Here is a 16,168-nt window from a genome sequence, read left to right as displayed (position 1 = left end):
GGTGCGAAAAATCTTCAAATAATGGGCTTAAAAAAAAGTCAGTTCCTAAACTGACCATATAAGTTTTTCTCTGATGACTCCAGAGCCAGTGCTTAAGACAAGACCTATGATCAGGGTGGTTCTTGCTCCCCAGTCCACTGAGGAATCTGCTGTACCGGGGTATGTACAGAAGGCAGACAGCATTCTGTCTTTCTGTTCTTCAATTTCTCCCTGTTGCTCTTTCCCTCCATCTGTTGCTCTTACAGTGTCTCTCTCTCTCCCCCTATCTTTGTTGTCATTTGTTACTTCCTCCATGCCTTCTTAAAGCATCTCTCTCTCCCTGTGCGTCTCTCTTTTAGGGATGAACGAGCCTCTGATAGCCTAAGATAGGGCCTAATTACATCAGCCACACTATCAGAGGCTCGTTCACCTGCACATCTACCAATGTGATATATGCCATCATGTGCCAGCAATGCCCCTCTGCCATGTACATTGGTCAAACTGGACAGACTCTACGTAAAAGAATAAATAGACACAAATCAGATATCAGAAATTATAACATTCAAAACCAGTTGGAGAACACTTCAATCTCTTTGGTTACTCGATTACAGACCTAAAGGTTGCAATTCTTCAACAAAAAAACTTCAAAAACAGACTCCAATGAGAAACTGTTGAATTGGAATTAATTTGCAAACTGGATACAATTAATTTAGGCTTGAATAGAGATTGGGAGTGGATGGGTCATTACACAAAGTAAAACTATTTCCCCATGTTTATTCCACCCCCCATCCCCCACTGTTCCTCAGACGTTCTTGTCAACTGCTGGAAATGGCCCACCTTCATTATCGCTACAAAAGGTTCCCCCCCCGCCCCCGGCCCCGCTCTCCTGCTGGTAATAGCTCACCATAAGTGATCACTCTCGTTACAGTGTGTATGGTAACACCCATTGTTTCATGTTCTCTATGTATATAAATCTCCCCACTGTATTTTCTACGGAATGCATCCAATGAAGTGAGCTGTAGCTCACGAAAGCTTATGCTCAAATAAATTTGTTAGTCTCTAAGGTGCCACAAGTACTCCTTTTCTTTTTGTTTTTACGTTGTGCTTTTCAGAGTAAAACTGTACTTTAATCTCTCTGTGCCTCTTTCTTCATCTAGACAGAATCATAGAATCACAGGACTGGAAGGGACCTCGAGAGGTCATCTAGTCCAGTCCCCTGCACTCATGGCAGGACTAAGTACTATCTAATGACACTTTTTGACTTATGTAGAGGTCTTTGAGATCCCTCTTTATTTACCTGTCTTTTTCTATCCATCAATTTCTTACTCTACATCCTGTGTCTCTCCTTCCTTGGAATAGTGGGAGTTGGGGGATGCTCAGAATTAAACTGCATTGGCTAGGAAAGCAGGGGAGAAGGAAGGTTTACACAAGACTTTTGCTGGAAATGTCCCCTTCTGTATGGGATCGCTGACTCCACTGTTCTAGTTGTAAAATCATGGAAACAGTTGCAAACCAGAGGCTCATGGGAATACAAAAATTGCTTTCAAGGCATAAACCTCACCACCCAAGACAGAGGGAACCACTTCGATTTTAAAGGAAAGAGGAGCTAAGACTAAGTTTTGGCAGTAAAGGAGAGAATTATTTATATTTTATAGAGAGTTAAAAGGAGATGAGGAGGGACAGCTGGAATTAGGGTGACCGGGAGTGTAAATAAAGGATAATCTCTACTAAGGATAGTGCTGGCATTAAAGGCTATTTTGGACATAGGAGAATCTGAGTACACCAACATTTACACTGTGGCACTATGACCACTTCTCGTGGCTAGACCACATAGAGATGTATGATTTGGCTACAGCCTTTGCACTAGTACAGCCAGGTCTGCCTGCTCAGGCAGTAGGGGGGACTTGTGCTGTCATATTTATAGCTTCTAGGTTCAACCTCTACTCCTGACAACCCACACAAAGATGTCTTGATACATACAGAAAGCATAATCTTCGGGTTGGACACATACAGCTGGCAATGGGGTGTGTTAATGGTATAGCAAATGATCTTCTATTTTTTTGCCACCAGTATCTAAAGACTATGTCTCTGCTCCTGAGGAGTAACAGCACCTACAAGCCAGATGATGGTGCCACGCTACAGTATGCGCCAGAAATCATTGGTTCCTTAATTATCTTCATTGTCACCTTTATCCTGGGTCTCCTGGGCAATAGCTTGGTGATCTGGGTGGCTGGCCTGAAAATGAAGCGGACCGTGAACACTGTGTGGTTCCTGCACCTTGCCATGGCTGACTTCCTGTGCTGCATGTCTCTGCCATTCTCCATCATTCACCTGATCCTCCATGAGTACTGGCCATATGGCCACTTCCTCTGCAAGGTTATCCCATCAGCCATCATCCTCAACATGTTTGCCAGTGTCTTTCTCCTCACTGCCATCAGCACTGACCGGTGCTTAATGGTAATGAAGCCAGTTTGGTGTCAGAACCACCGTACTGTGAGGCTTGCATCAGTGATGTGCGGTTGTATCTGGCTCCTGGCCTTTGTTATGTGCTGTCCTGCCTTCCTCTACCATGAGACCTTCACAGATGAATTCGGCAAAACTGTGTGTCGTTATCAATTTGGAGATGATAGGGATTATGGACGTTATATGGATTACGAGAATGGGAATGATTCAGCGTTGAGCTCTGGCATATCCCTAGATGAAAATCCTGTTGGTTTCTCCAGTACTGATATTCCTGGCAGCCTTTACAATGATACTGACTCACTGTGGAACTTGAATGATTACTTCTCCTACAGCAGTCGGCCAACCACCCTACTGACCATCAGGATTACCAGGATTGTTTTTGGCTTCCTCCTTCCCTTTAGCATAATTGCAGCTTGCTACATTCTTATTGCCGTCAAGATGCATGGAGCCCGATTTACCAAACCCCGTGGTAAGACCCTGCGAGTGATCCTGGTTGTGGTAGTAGCATTCTTTGTCTGCTGGGCTCCATTTCACGCAGTTGAGGCACTGTCTCTCCTAGCTATGCCAGGCACCAGATTTAGGGAGACAGTGGCACTGTGGGACCACCTCTCTACAGCACTAGCCTATGCCAACAGCTGCATCAACCCTTTGCTCTACGTATTTGTGGGGCGGGACTTCAGGCGGAAGGCACGCCGATCAGTGCAGGGCATCTTGGAGGTCGCCTTCAGAGAGGAAGTTATACGCTCCACTTGCTACTCACGGGACAGGACCAAGACTTCAGCAGACAGGGATATCAGCAGCAATACCCTCTAAAATGGGGATTCCAGACAGCACTGCCAGGGCAGGAGGAAGACATTTGCCCCTTCCATGGCTGTGACTTTTTGCTTGAGGACAGCAGAGCCAGAACAATGAGTTTGACAATAATCTGTACGGGATGCCCATGGGGACTGGGGCAGTTCAGAACAGGCCAACCTCCCCTTTAATAGCCTCCTAAAGAGAGGGGAGATTGGCCTATTCTGAACTGAATCTTCTGATGGGACACACAAGGGAGGCAGAGAGCCCCCTATCTGAGAGAGAGAAGTGCACTTGTGAGAAGATGTGTGGTGAAATTATGTAGTTACTCCTTGACATTACTAAATAAGAATGTGGTTGCAGAATATCTATGTACCACATTTATTAAGGATGTATCACATCATCTGTGCCTGCTAAATTACAGGGAGAAGATACTTTGACATTTCTCCTTGGAATTTGTCATCATACCTTTCCCCACCCTTAACTCTTCTTCAGCTGGGACCCTGAACTTTTTCACAGCAGTGCCCAGCAGGAGTGCACTCTGGGAGTGCTAGTTTTCCTCACAACAGTGCATTGTAGCAGACATCCCCTACCTGCTCATCAGCAATGGAAGCTGCCTTTCACGCCAATATTCTTAGGGTCTTTCAGTTTCAGTTAGTCATGGCCTTCCTCCTCTCCTCCTCCTATTCCTCCTCCTATTCCTGTCTCCAAAGGGCCACTTCTCTTATTTTCCATGCAGCTCAAGGAGAGTTTCTACATCTCAGCTAATACATCACTGCACAAAATCAGTAACTGGGGCATAAGGGGCAATTTTCAGAAAAACGAACCTCATGCTGTGGACATGGGTTCATTAGAAATAGGGATGAGGCATTTTTAGAAATATCCAAAAACAAACAGAAATATCCAAAACATGAGACTTGGTAGCAATGGGTGATTTTAACTACCCAGATATTTGTTGGGAAAGTGACCCAGCAAACCACAAAATTCCCGTAAGTCTTGGAATGTATTGGGACATCTTTTTGTTTCAGAAGGTGGAACAAGTAACAAGTGGGGCAGCTATTTTAGCCTTGATTCTGACTAACGGAAGAAATTGTTGCAATCTGAAGGTAGAAGGCAAACTGGGTGAAAGTGATCATGATATTTGAGATTTCCTGATTCGAAGGAAAGGAAGGAGTGAAGCAATGGACTTCCAAAAAGCAGCCTTTAACTAACTCAGAGAACTGGTAGGTAGGGTCCCCTGGGAAGAAAATCTAAGGGAAAAAGGAATGCAGCAGAGTTGGCAATTTCTTAGAGAGACAATGTTAAAGGTAGAACTGCAAATTATCCTGATGGAAGGAAATATAGGAAGAATAGTAAGAGGCCAATATAGCTCCATCAGGAGCTCTCTAATGACCTGAGAACCAAAAAAGTGGAAACATGGATAAATTGCTACGGATGAATGCAAAAGAATAGCACAAGCATGTAGGAGCCAAATCAAAAAAGCTAAGGCACAAAATTAATTATACCCAGCAAGGGACATAAAAGGCAATAAGAACAGGTACTACAAATGTATTGGGAGCAAGGGAAAGGTGAAGGAAAGTGTAAGTCCACTACTTAGTGGAGAAGGAGAGCTAATAACTGAGACATCAAAAAGGCAGAGGTGTTCACTGCCTATTTTCCTTCAAATTTCACTAATGAGGTTAGTTGTAAGCCAATATTTAAGAAGGGGCAAGGAACACAAGCTAGAATAGGGAAAGAACTAGTTGAAGCAATCTTTGAACTGCTAGCAATTATCTTTGAGAACTCATGGAGGGCAGGTGAGGTCCCAGAGAACTGGAGAAGGGCAAACATAGTACTCATATTTAAAAAGGGGAACAAAAAGGACTCAGGAGATTATACACCAGTTAACCTAACTCCAATATCTGGAAAGACACTGGAACAGATTATTAAACAATAAATTTGTGAGCACCTAATGGATAATAGGGTGGTAAGTAACAGCCAACATGGATTGCCAAGAACAAATCATGCCAAACTAACCTAATTTTCTTCGTTGACATTGTTATTAGCCTAGCGAATGGGGGGCAAGGGAGGGATAGCAGCAGACGTGATGTATCTTGATTTTAGTAAGGTTTTGACACAGCCCCACATGACATTCTCAAAAGCAAACTGGGGAAATATGGTCTAGATTAAGTTACAGTACGATGGATGCACAAGTGGTTGAAAGGCTGTACTCACTCAAGGAGTTATCAATGGTTTGCTGTCAAAATGGGGGGAGGGAATATGTAGTGGATACCCACTGGGGTCAGTCCTGGGACCAGGGCTGTTCAATATTTTCATTAATGACTTGGATAATAGAGTGGAGAGTGTGCTTATGAATTTTGAAGATGGCATTGTATGGGGAGATGTCAGCAAACCAGTAAAGTGCCTGAAACCACTATGGCTTATTGCTAAAAGCAGCCAAGTCAGCAGGCTTAGCTTAACCAAGGAAGGAGGGGAGGGGTTTTGGGTGCCACAGAAAGGGCAGCTTGACCTGCGTCCTTCCTGATAAAAATTGTGTTGAAGTTGCTGATCCATGCATTTTAGAAGAGCAGGATGTGCCCCAGGAATGTCTATTGGGGCTTCAAGGCTGCAAGCTCTGGAAAACCCCATACCTGGTTAATCAATAATCAGAAGGAACCTCTTGCTTGACCATTGTAACTGCTTACTTAACAAATTTTCTTTAAGGGACATGTCATTCTATTACTAAGGTATAAATAAGGGGAAAAAGTTTGAGGTAGATGGACTCTTCTGGACTCTCCCTCTGGATGCATCTTGCTGTCCCCAGCGGCAGATGGGCTGCCGCTGTGCCACTTGAGAGCCACACTCAGCTTCGGAAAGTATTGAGGGTTGGGAGTGTTTTACTAACCTGTTGCGGACGTGTGTAAGTGCTTGAGACTAAGTAAAGTGTAGGTTTAAGTGAAAGCACCCTTGTGTTGTCCTGTTTGTGCCAGCCATCTATCGGTCGGACGGCCGTGTCTCCCCTGATTTATTTCCTGACACCACCTCGCATAGTGTAAAAGTTACCAAGAGCTTTGGGTTGAAAGAACCCCGGGTAACAGAATTTGGAGGCCCCAGCGAGGATTGATAGAGAGGAAGAGACCGATGGTACGAACAGTTTGTAGTTTGTCCATTGCAATAGGAGGTAAAAGATGGCGGGGTGGGGTCGCTCCCTACAAAGTTCCCATGTCGCAGTTCGTGAGTTAATTTATGGATACATTCCATTACTGGGACTCAGAACTCGGGCTGATTGCCTGCTCGAGTGGAGAAATTATGTCCAGAGACAGGGAACCAACTCCAGGACATAGCCCCACAGATCAGAGCTGCCAGACCTTAACACTCTGCCAATGATACCGTGCAGAAACTGGAGTCCCCCAGATGGACCTGATTCTGACTGGCCATCAGGAAAAGTCCATCTGTCTTATTGGGAGTGGTGAGCACTGTATGTGTAGCGTGTGCAGTCTGTTTTTGGTGATTGTAAAGAGAGGTTATGTAGTATATTACTGTGAAGTCTCTTTCACTGGTAAAAGACACCGTAAACCCGCAAAAGATTAAGCCCTGAGTCCACAGGGAATGGGTATTAGTCTGGAGCCCATGGAGGAGTAGAGCCTGGAGCCCACGGAGTGGTAAAGTTAGGTGCTTTTTGCCTGGAGCCCTAGGAACTGGGGAAAAGGTGGGTGCCCTTGAATGTGTGAGTAACAGAGAATTTTGTGCAGGTAACGAATTTGGTGGCGAGAATGCGGGCAACCTAAGGTCTTTTGGACTGAACTGATAGAGTCTAAGACAGTAAATAATAGCTAAGTACCTGTGCCTTCTGTCAGAAAGGGTCGCTACCTATCTGGCAGAATGACCACCCCAGAGCAACAAGAGAGAATGGGAACAAAGAAAAGGGACCAGGAGGGGTGGGGGCTAGTTGAGGAGCCCACCCTCCTTGCCAAATGGTTAGTGGGACAAAGCCTGTGCCCATGGGAAGGGGTGGTTCAGCGAGGAAAGCAGGATTGGGCCCAGACAAGCAGGCAGGCAACAAAGAGATTGGAAAACAGGATGGGAGCCCTGAGGGGCATAGTGGCAGGAGTAAGGAAAGGATTAAGTAAGTACAGGCACAGGGAATTCAGATCCCTGGGACAATACTTGGAATGGTGAAATCTGAGTTGATGAAGGTGTTATTTTGGGAGATACGCAAGTGAGTTAAGGAAAGAGAGTAAGAAGGTAACTCTGCAGAGGCCGGAGGGAATTAAGCAGCTGAACCTTGTAAAAAAGTTAACAAAATAAAAGTGTTATAGAAAAAGAATTCTTGGTTTCTTTGCAGCCATTCTGAAGGAAAAATGGGCCCTTTTCCAAAGGAATGTTTGTAAATAAGCCAGGCAAAAAGACAATCTGCTTTGAATCATTTGACTGAACAATTTAGTCAAATTCGCTAAAAGAACATAAGGGGTTTCTATTGGAACTTACCTGACCCCAAATGCATACAAATGTAATCTACGTACAGCTGTGTAAAAATTAAAGTGGTGTAAGGGATGTTAAGCAGAAGAGTATGCTTGTGTCTGTGTGTGTGTATAAACATATTGTGTAAGTGTGTGGAATGTTTGGGACCGAGGCCGGGGCTCCTGGCTTGTAAAACTCTGTTTTGTACGTTTCAGATAAATTGGTTTTTGGTTTGGTTTTTAAATAATACCACAAAGAATGCATTTGAATCTTTCATTCAAAGTTGCAAAACGGAGAGACACTTTTTTGCCAGGCAAAGGTGACTAGTGTTCTTTGGCATTTAGCATGTAACCCTTAAGGTACCCCAATGCTTTATAAAGTTCAATATCTTTTTAAAGACCAAAGTCCTGGTTTCAGCAGTCAAACCCAGAAGAATGGGGAGAAATTCTGGATCCTTTTTTTGTTTTGTTTAGTGGTAACGAAACAGCAGATAAGAGCTGTAGTAAAAGAAATTTAAAAAGACAGTGCACCGCTGAAGCAACAGCAGGGGTGAGGTGCACAAAAAAGAAGCAACATTAGAAACACAGAGCCTCAGACTGTCAGACTGTCACTTTGATAACTCTGTGAGCACAAAAGAAACTGTTACACCTTATATAAAAATAGATATGGCTAACATAATGTTATAGAAGTTAAACTATGAAAGGAATGTGCATTTTTCCCAGGACATGTGCAGTGTATATTGTAGAAGGGGTAAAAGAAATGCAAACAAAACATGCTACTTAACTAAAATCCTATTAGGGTTCTAAAGGGAGCCACAGTAGGTTGTGTTTTCTTTTTCAGATCACTGTGTGTTTTGGAAGCAGAAGTTGAAAGTGAAAATAAATCAAAACTTGGGTGGAAGTTGATTGTGTCCCTCTTAAGAGAGGGTCTCTGAGCTGCTGATGGCTTTGGATCCAAAAGCAAGCCAGAAAGCGTCTGTGAAAATGCAAATTACTTAACTGATAGAGGAAGGAGAGAACTGCCCATAAATGGCAGCACAAAGGAGCTGCAGATAATGAACATACCTGGTCAGCAAGCAAACTACCTGAAACCAAGATGCTCAAATTATGACCCTCCAGAGGAAGGTGGAAAAAGAAGTCAAACCTAAAAATAAGAGAGGGGCAGATTAACCGTAAGTAGGAAAAATATTCTTTTTGTGTGTGTATGCAGTGCTGAAATCTAAAACTTTTAATAGATTTGATGTTAATATTAAACATTGGGATAAATTTAATGTTAATAAGTACCCCTGTAACAATGTATAGTGTGTATGATTTTTGAAAAAAACCTTTAAAGTCATATAGTAATGATGCTTCTCAGCTATTACCTGTGAATAAACTTAAAGCTTAGCACAGCAGAAAAAACATTTCAAACTTGGTCTGCTGTATAAGAAGAAAAACTGAGGTACACCACCTCATGAATTTAATAACTGAACAATGGGATAATTTCCCCTAAACCCTTAAAAGGTAGGAGCCATTGAAACCTGGCCTGCCTATAGAACAAAAACACAGGAAAGTATGGGGGTAATTCCTCTGTTTTGCCTACACTCAGCAAGGATATTTGTGAAAGGAAGTGATATTTTAAGCAATAAGCTGCCACCCCAAAAGGAGTAGAAACATGTTCTTTTTGTGTTTCAGAAACTCAGGGAAAGCTGGTACCAGCTGAAGAGCAACCCAGAATACCATGGATCTACTGTCGCAACAAAGATTCTGTTTTATGTTTTATGTTTTGTGTTTTGTCTTGTGTTGTTTGTCTTGTTGCTAGCATTGTTGTGTATTGTGTTACAAAAAAGAAAATACTGCATTAGGCAGAAAAGAATGAACAAGCATTTTAACTGTATTTACAGAAACGCCAGTCTGTTAACAGGGAAACATCCTTAGGTGGTAAAGGCACATTTAAAGGCAAAATATGTATGAGATACAAGATTTATCTGTTGGTGGGAATAAAAGGATGGACATAAAAAGTTTTTAAAGCACAAAGTGAAATTACCAAGGGAAAAAAGGGTATGTAAAAACATTGGTTATTAAAAGAATAAGACTTGCCAACTAGTACTTCTTAGTCAACTTCCAGCATGCAAGCCCAGCTGAATGCACCTAGGTGTTGTATGACATTGGATGTAAGGAAAGAAAGGCTCAGTGAAGGTATAGCTGCCCTAATACTATCTCAATGCGAACTACTGAAGGTTATTGGATTTTCCCTGGTAGCCAGGAGGGGTGGGTAGCCTAAAGAAAAGGCTCCCAACAAATGTATTGAACTGCTTTGGGTGGAACTGGATTAGAAGTTGGAGTGCTGGATGCTACTGACATAGAGGTATTGGCAAACAAATGAAGTTATGTTATAAATATCTCTGTCATATTATAGCAATTAGGATATGTGACTTTGAATTTCATGTCCCCAATTTTAAATATAGTCAGTTAAAAGTGTCTTATACTTTGTATTCTATTGTAACACCTGTGCCTCTTGGAATGGATTTAACTGCTTTACAAACATTGCTTGTAGACCCTGATTTACAGAACCAGCTATATACTGCAAAACAGGAAGGGCGCAGAGTCATGGTTACCGTGCTTCATAATGCCAATGAAATTAAATGGGTATTTGCGAGACTTGGCCAAGACCTGTCACACCACTGGTGGGAAGTGTTATTGAGATGGTCCTCCACTGGCACGGGCATCCTGAATTTGGCCCTGCACCCCATCATAGTTGTGACGTTGCACTCTATCTGATTTTATAAAAATATGCTAATGAGTGTGAATATAACTGGAATATGCTTCATGCAAAAGGTCTCTTGTAAGGTATCAATACAAAGCTTATGATCTACTGAGTGTGGTCATCCTATTTGTATAAATGTATCACTCCTGTAAATGAAACTAGAAATATGACATATAACTCTAAGGTCCTATTGTAGTTATGCAAAGTGTGGGCCATTAATGGTGGTTTGGAATCTTAATGGCTCCGATTACCCGTGACAGTTACCTGTAGATGGCTCTGTATTACTTGTAAGTCTTCCCTTAAACCTGTGGGCTGGCAAGTGGGTAATGAAGTCTTACAGTGACATGTGATCATGTCACCTGAACTGGAATCCATCTTTAACTTGGTTCTTTTCCATTGAGAGGAGGGGTGGGAACCCAGAGGGACAAAGATTCCTGCCTTATGCAAAAGATATATAAGTGGGTGGAACAGAACAAACTGGGCAGCCATCATTAGAAATCCCCTCACTACCACCTGAGCTGGAACAAGGCTGTACTGGGGAAAGAATTGTGCCCAGACTAGGAAGGCATCCAGTCTGTGAAAGAAAAAGACGGTTACTCATCTTTGTAACCGTTGTTCTTTGAGATGTGTTGCTCATATCCATTCCAATTAGGGTGTGCGCGTGCCGCGTGCACGATCGTTGGAAGATTTTTACCCCAGCAACACTCGGTGGGTTGGCTGAGGCGCCCCCTGGAGTGGCGCCTTCATGGCACCAGATATATGCCCCAGCCGACCCAGCGCCCCCTCAGTTCCTTCTTGCCGGCTACTCCAACAGGGGGGAAGGAGGGCGGGTTTGGAATGGATATGAGCAACACATCTCGAAGAACAACATTTACAAAGGTGAGTAACCGTCTTTTCTTCTTTGAGTGCTTGCTCATATCGATTCCAATTAGGTGATTCCCAAGCCTTACCTAGGTGGTGGGGTCGGAGTGAGATGTCGTGGAGTGAAGGACGGCTGAACCAAATGCAGCATCACCCCTGGACTGCTGAATTATCGCATAGTGGGCGGCGAAGGTATGCACTGATGACCAAGTTGCTGCCCTACATATCTCCTGTATGGGTAAGTGTGCCAGGAAAGCAGAAGATGAAGCCTGAGCCCGCATGGAGTGGGTGGTAAGGTGCGTAGTTGGGACACTAGCCAAGACATAGCATGCACGGATGCATGATGTGATCCAGGACAAGATGCGCTGGGAGGAGACCAGAAGGCCCTTCATCCAGTCTGCAACAGCAACAAACAGCTGCGACGTTTTCCTGAAAGGTTTAGTTTGCTCAATGTAGAAGGTGAGGGCCCTGCGAACATCCAGGGAGTGTAGCTGTTGTTCCCATTGAGAGGCGTGTGGCTTCGGGTAGAAGACAGGGAGGAAGATGGCCTGGTTGAGATGGAAGGCAGACACCACCTTAGGGAGGAAGGCCGGGTGGGGTCACACCTGTACCTTGTCCTTATGGAACACCGTATATGGTGGTTCCGATGTGAGTGCCCTGAGGTCAGACACACGCCTCGCCGAAGTGATAGCTACAAGGAAGGCTGTTTTCCAGGAAAGGTACAGGAGCGAGCAGGTGGCCATCGGCTCGAACGGGGCAGTCATGAGTTTGGAGAGGACCAGGTTAAGATCCCACGTAGGGACCAGTTGTCAAATTCGTGGGAACAGGCGCTCCAACCCCTTGAGAAATCTGCTGACCATGGGATTGGAGAAGACCGAATGCCTGCTTTCGCCTGGGTGGAAAGGCAAAATAGCTGCCAGGTGCACTCTGATGGATCATATTGCCAAGCCCTGCTGTTTTAAGGACAGGAGGTAGTCCAAGATGATAGATACTGTTGCCTGTAGCGGGGCCATATGACTCTGAGCGCACCAGCAGAAAAAACGCTTCCACTTGGCTAAGTACGTGGACCTGGTAGAGGGCTTCCTGCTACCCAAAAGGACCTGCTGAACCAAGTGAGAGCAGCACAGCTCAGATTGAGTTAGTAATGCAGCATCCACGCTGTGAGGTGGAGAGATTGCAGGTCAGGATGACAGAGTTGTCCGTGCAACCTGAGTGATCAGGTCTGGCCACAGCGGGAGTGGAATTGGAGTGTCCATCGACAGCTCTAGGAGAGTGGTATACCAGTGCTGTTTGGGCCACGCCGGGGCGACCAAAATCAGATGGGCTCTGTCCCTGCGCAGCTTGAGCAGGACCCTGTGGACTAGCGGGAATGGAGGAAAGGCATAGCACAGATGATCCTTCCACTGTATTAGGAAGGCATCTGACAGGGAACCCAGAGAGCGTCCTTGGAGAGAGCAGAACACCTGGCATTTCCGATTCTCACGAGAGGCAAAGAGGTCTATCAGGGGAAAGCCCCACTTCAGGAAGACAGAGTGGATGACGTCCGGGCGAACCGACCACTCGTGAGTCTGGAATGATCTGCTGAGGTGGTCCGCTAAGGTGTTCTGGACTCCTGGGAGAAACAACGCCACCAGATGGATCAAGTGGGCTATACAGAATTCCCACAGATGAGTGGCCTCCTGACAGAGGGTGGACGACTGGGCTCCCCCTTGCTTGTTGATGTAAAGCATGGCTGTTGTGTTGTCTGTGAGGACTGCAACACAACGACCTTGAATGCACTCTCGGAATGCTTGACAAGCCAGGCGCACAGCTCTGAGTTCCCGTATGTTGATGTGCAGGGATAACTCTCCTGCCGACCATAGCCCCTGTGTACGGAGGACTCCAAGGTGGGCTCCCCATCCCAGGGATGACGCATCCGTGACTAGGGACACGGAGGGCTGCGGGGCGTGAAATGGCACCCCTTCGCACACTGATTTGGGGTCCAGCCACCAGCCTAGAGAGGCTAATATCCCTGGCGGGATGGTAACCACCGTGCTCAAGCCGTCCCAACCTGGGCGGTATACTGTTGATAGCCAGGCTTGGAGTGGATGTAGTAGCAACCTGGTGTGCATGGTCACATACGTGCAAAAGGCCATGTGTCCCAAGAGGCATAGGCATATTTTCACGGTCGAGGTCGGGAAGCTTTGCAGGCTGTGGATGATGTTCGCCAGGGACTGGAAGTGTGCTTCCAGCAGAAGTGCTCGGGCTAGGCCTGAGTCTAAGACTGCTCCTATGAATTCTATGCTCTGGATTGGTACCAGCGTAGATTTCAGGACACTGAGCAGGAGGCCCAGTCGATTGAACATGTTCATGGTGAGCTGGACATGAGAATGCACCTGATCCCTGGAGCGACCCCAAATAAGCCAGTCGTCGAGGAGTGGGAACACTTGGATCCGTTGTCGACAAAGGGAGGCAGCCACAACAGCCATTCACTTGATAAACACTGTGGGGGGCCGTGGATAGGCCAAAACGAAGGACGGTGAATTGAAAGTGCTGTTGTTTGACCACAAAGCGAAGGAAGCGTCTGTGCGCTGGGTAGATTGCAATGTGGAAGTACGCGTCCTTCATGTCGAGGGCGGCGTACCAGTTTCCAGGATCTAAGGAAGGAATAATGGTCCCTAGAGAGACCATGCCGAACTGCAAATTTACCATGAATTTTTTGAGTCTGCATAGGTCCAGGATGGGCCAAAGCCCGCCCTTGGCCTTGCGGATTAGGAAGTAGCGGGAGTAAACCCCCCTGCCCCTTGACTCTCTTGGAACCTCCTCTATCGCTCCCACAGCTAGGAGTGATTGGACCTCCTGTAGAAGAAGGTGCTTGTGAGAAGGGTCCCTGAAGAGGGACGGGGGGCGGGGGAAGCAAATTGAAGGGAGTAACCCTTTTCCAGCATGCGTAGGACCCAACGGTCTGATGTTATGTGAGACCATGCATGGAGGAAATGGGAGAGACGATCTTGGAAAGGCGGGGAAGGATCCTGAATGGAGACTGGTGCTCCATCCTCGGCGTACCTTCAAAAGTTCTGCTTAGGCCCAGCTGATGGCTTGGGAGGGCCCTGGCCTTGGCTGGCTTCGTGGCCAGTTTGTTTTCTTCTACCACCTCGGCCGCATCCTCTAAAGGAGTCCTGTCTTGGCCGAGGGGGAGGATAGGACCTCTGAAGCTGCAGTCTGAAGGGCCTTCTCTGCGTTACTGGGGTATGCATTCCCAGAGAGCGCATGATAGTTCTCGAGTCCTTCAGTCTCTGCAGCCTTGAGTCTGTTTTCTCTGAGAATAGGCCCTGTCCATCAAAGGGCAGGTCCTGGAGGGTCTGCTGCAACTCTGGTGGTAAGCCAGAGACCTGCAGCCACGCGATGCAGTGCATGGCTATGCCTGAGGCCAGGGTCCTAGCCGCCAAGTCCGCCGCATCCAGAGAGGCTTGCAGGGAGGTTCTGGCCACCTTCTTGCCTTCTTCCACTAGAACCCCAAATTCCTCTCTGGAACCAACTCTTTGAATTTCTCCATAGAGTGCCATGAATTATAATCGTATCGGCTCAGGCCACCCTGAGCTGCAAGCCTCCAGCCGAGTACAGCTTGTGCCCAAACAAGTCTAGGCGTCTAGCATCCTTTGATTTAGGTGCCGGGGCCTGCTGACCGTGCCGTTCCTTCTCGTTGACTGAAGCCACGACAAGGGAGCACGGTTGGGGGTGCGTGTAGAGGTACTCGTACTCCTTTGAGGGGACAGAGTACTTCCTTTCCACCCCCTTGGCTGCAGGTGGAATAGAGGCTGGTGATTGCCAGATTGTCTTGGCATTGGCCTATATAGTCCGTATGACTGGGAAGGCCACCCTGGAATGTGCCTCTGCCGACAGAATGTCGACCACTGGGTCCTCTACCTCCACTACCTCCTCTACCTGGAGGTTCATATTGCACACCACCCTGCGGAGCAGTTCCTGGTGGGCGTGAAGGTCCATAGGAGGAGGGCCCAAAACCGTAGTCCCTGCCACTGCCTCATCAGCTGAGGACAACGAAGATACCCCTGGTACTAAGGGATCCTGCATGGGGTTCTCATGTGGAGGAACTTGTTGCCCAAGGTCCACCACACTAGGGGCATGGGCCTGTATTAGCACTGGAGCAGTCCCCTCAGAACCCTCTGGGGATGGAGGGGGGGCGAGACACAGTGGCCTCCGGTACCTGGGGCTCCGAAGGGGCTGAATGAGAAGCCCCTGAAGGAACCCCTTGGGCCTGATGGTATGCCCAGGGGGTCCAAAAAGATCACTGTGGAGGTCCTTGGCCCGGGTGCTGGCCTTCGTCCAGCCACAGGCCTGCACCGTCCACACCCTGGTCCTGGGCGTGGTGGCTGCCTTGTGAGCGTGATGACATGGAGGCGGACTGAGACAGCCAAGGAGGTGCTGAATGTGTCAGTGCAGAGTCCCCCGGTGCTATGTGGTGCCATGGAGCTGGGGACCGGTGGCGTGATGTAGAATGGTACCGAGACATTGATCGGTGCCTGCAGTCATATAGTGCCAGGAGCCTGATCTGGATCTTGATGGCGACCTCCAACGAGATCGGCGCTGGGATCAGCTCCGGGTCGAGTGCCACTCTGACTGGTACCGGGAGTGGTGCCAGGAGTCCGATCGGTACTGGCCGTACCGCGATTCGGATCTCCACGAGCTGGAGCGGTGTCGCAAGTACGACCAGCACCGAGAACGGGATCAGTGCCAGGACTGTGAGTGATGCCATGAAAGGTGCCAGGACCAAGATCGGGACCGGTGCTGCCCTGCTTCACTCGGTGACGGCGATCATATCAGGGACGGTTTTCCCTTCGACAGCTCCTCCCTCACCGGAGGTGCTGCTGGCTGCAGGGGAGTCAGCTCT

General features: G+C 47.0%; 1 protein-coding gene across 1 annotated transcript; it reads left to right on the top strand.

The window, feature by feature from the left end:
* Window positions 1-3,674, top strand: LOC102934462 (C3a anaphylatoxin chemotactic receptor). The gene is made up of 2 exons (XM_037912986.2): window positions 1-159; window positions 2,050-3,674. The coding sequence occupies exon 2, from the start codon at window positions 2,062-2,064 to the stop codon at window positions 3,253-3,255; it is 1,194 nt and encodes a 397-aa protein (XP_037768914.1). The 5' UTR covers window positions 1-159; window positions 2,050-2,061; the 3' UTR covers window positions 3,256-3,674.
* The last annotated feature ends 12,494 nt before the right edge of the window (window positions 3,675-16,168 follow it).

The sequence above is a fragment of the Chelonia mydas genome, chromosome 1 (genome assembly GCF_015237465.2).
Source record: "Chelonia mydas isolate rCheMyd1 chromosome 1, rCheMyd1.pri.v2, whole genome shotgun sequence".
Classification (NCBI taxonomy): domain Eukaryota; kingdom Metazoa; phylum Chordata; order Testudines; family Cheloniidae; genus Chelonia; species Chelonia mydas.
Note: the sequence above shows the minus strand (reverse complement) of the source record. Positions and strands in the feature narration are given on the sequence as shown.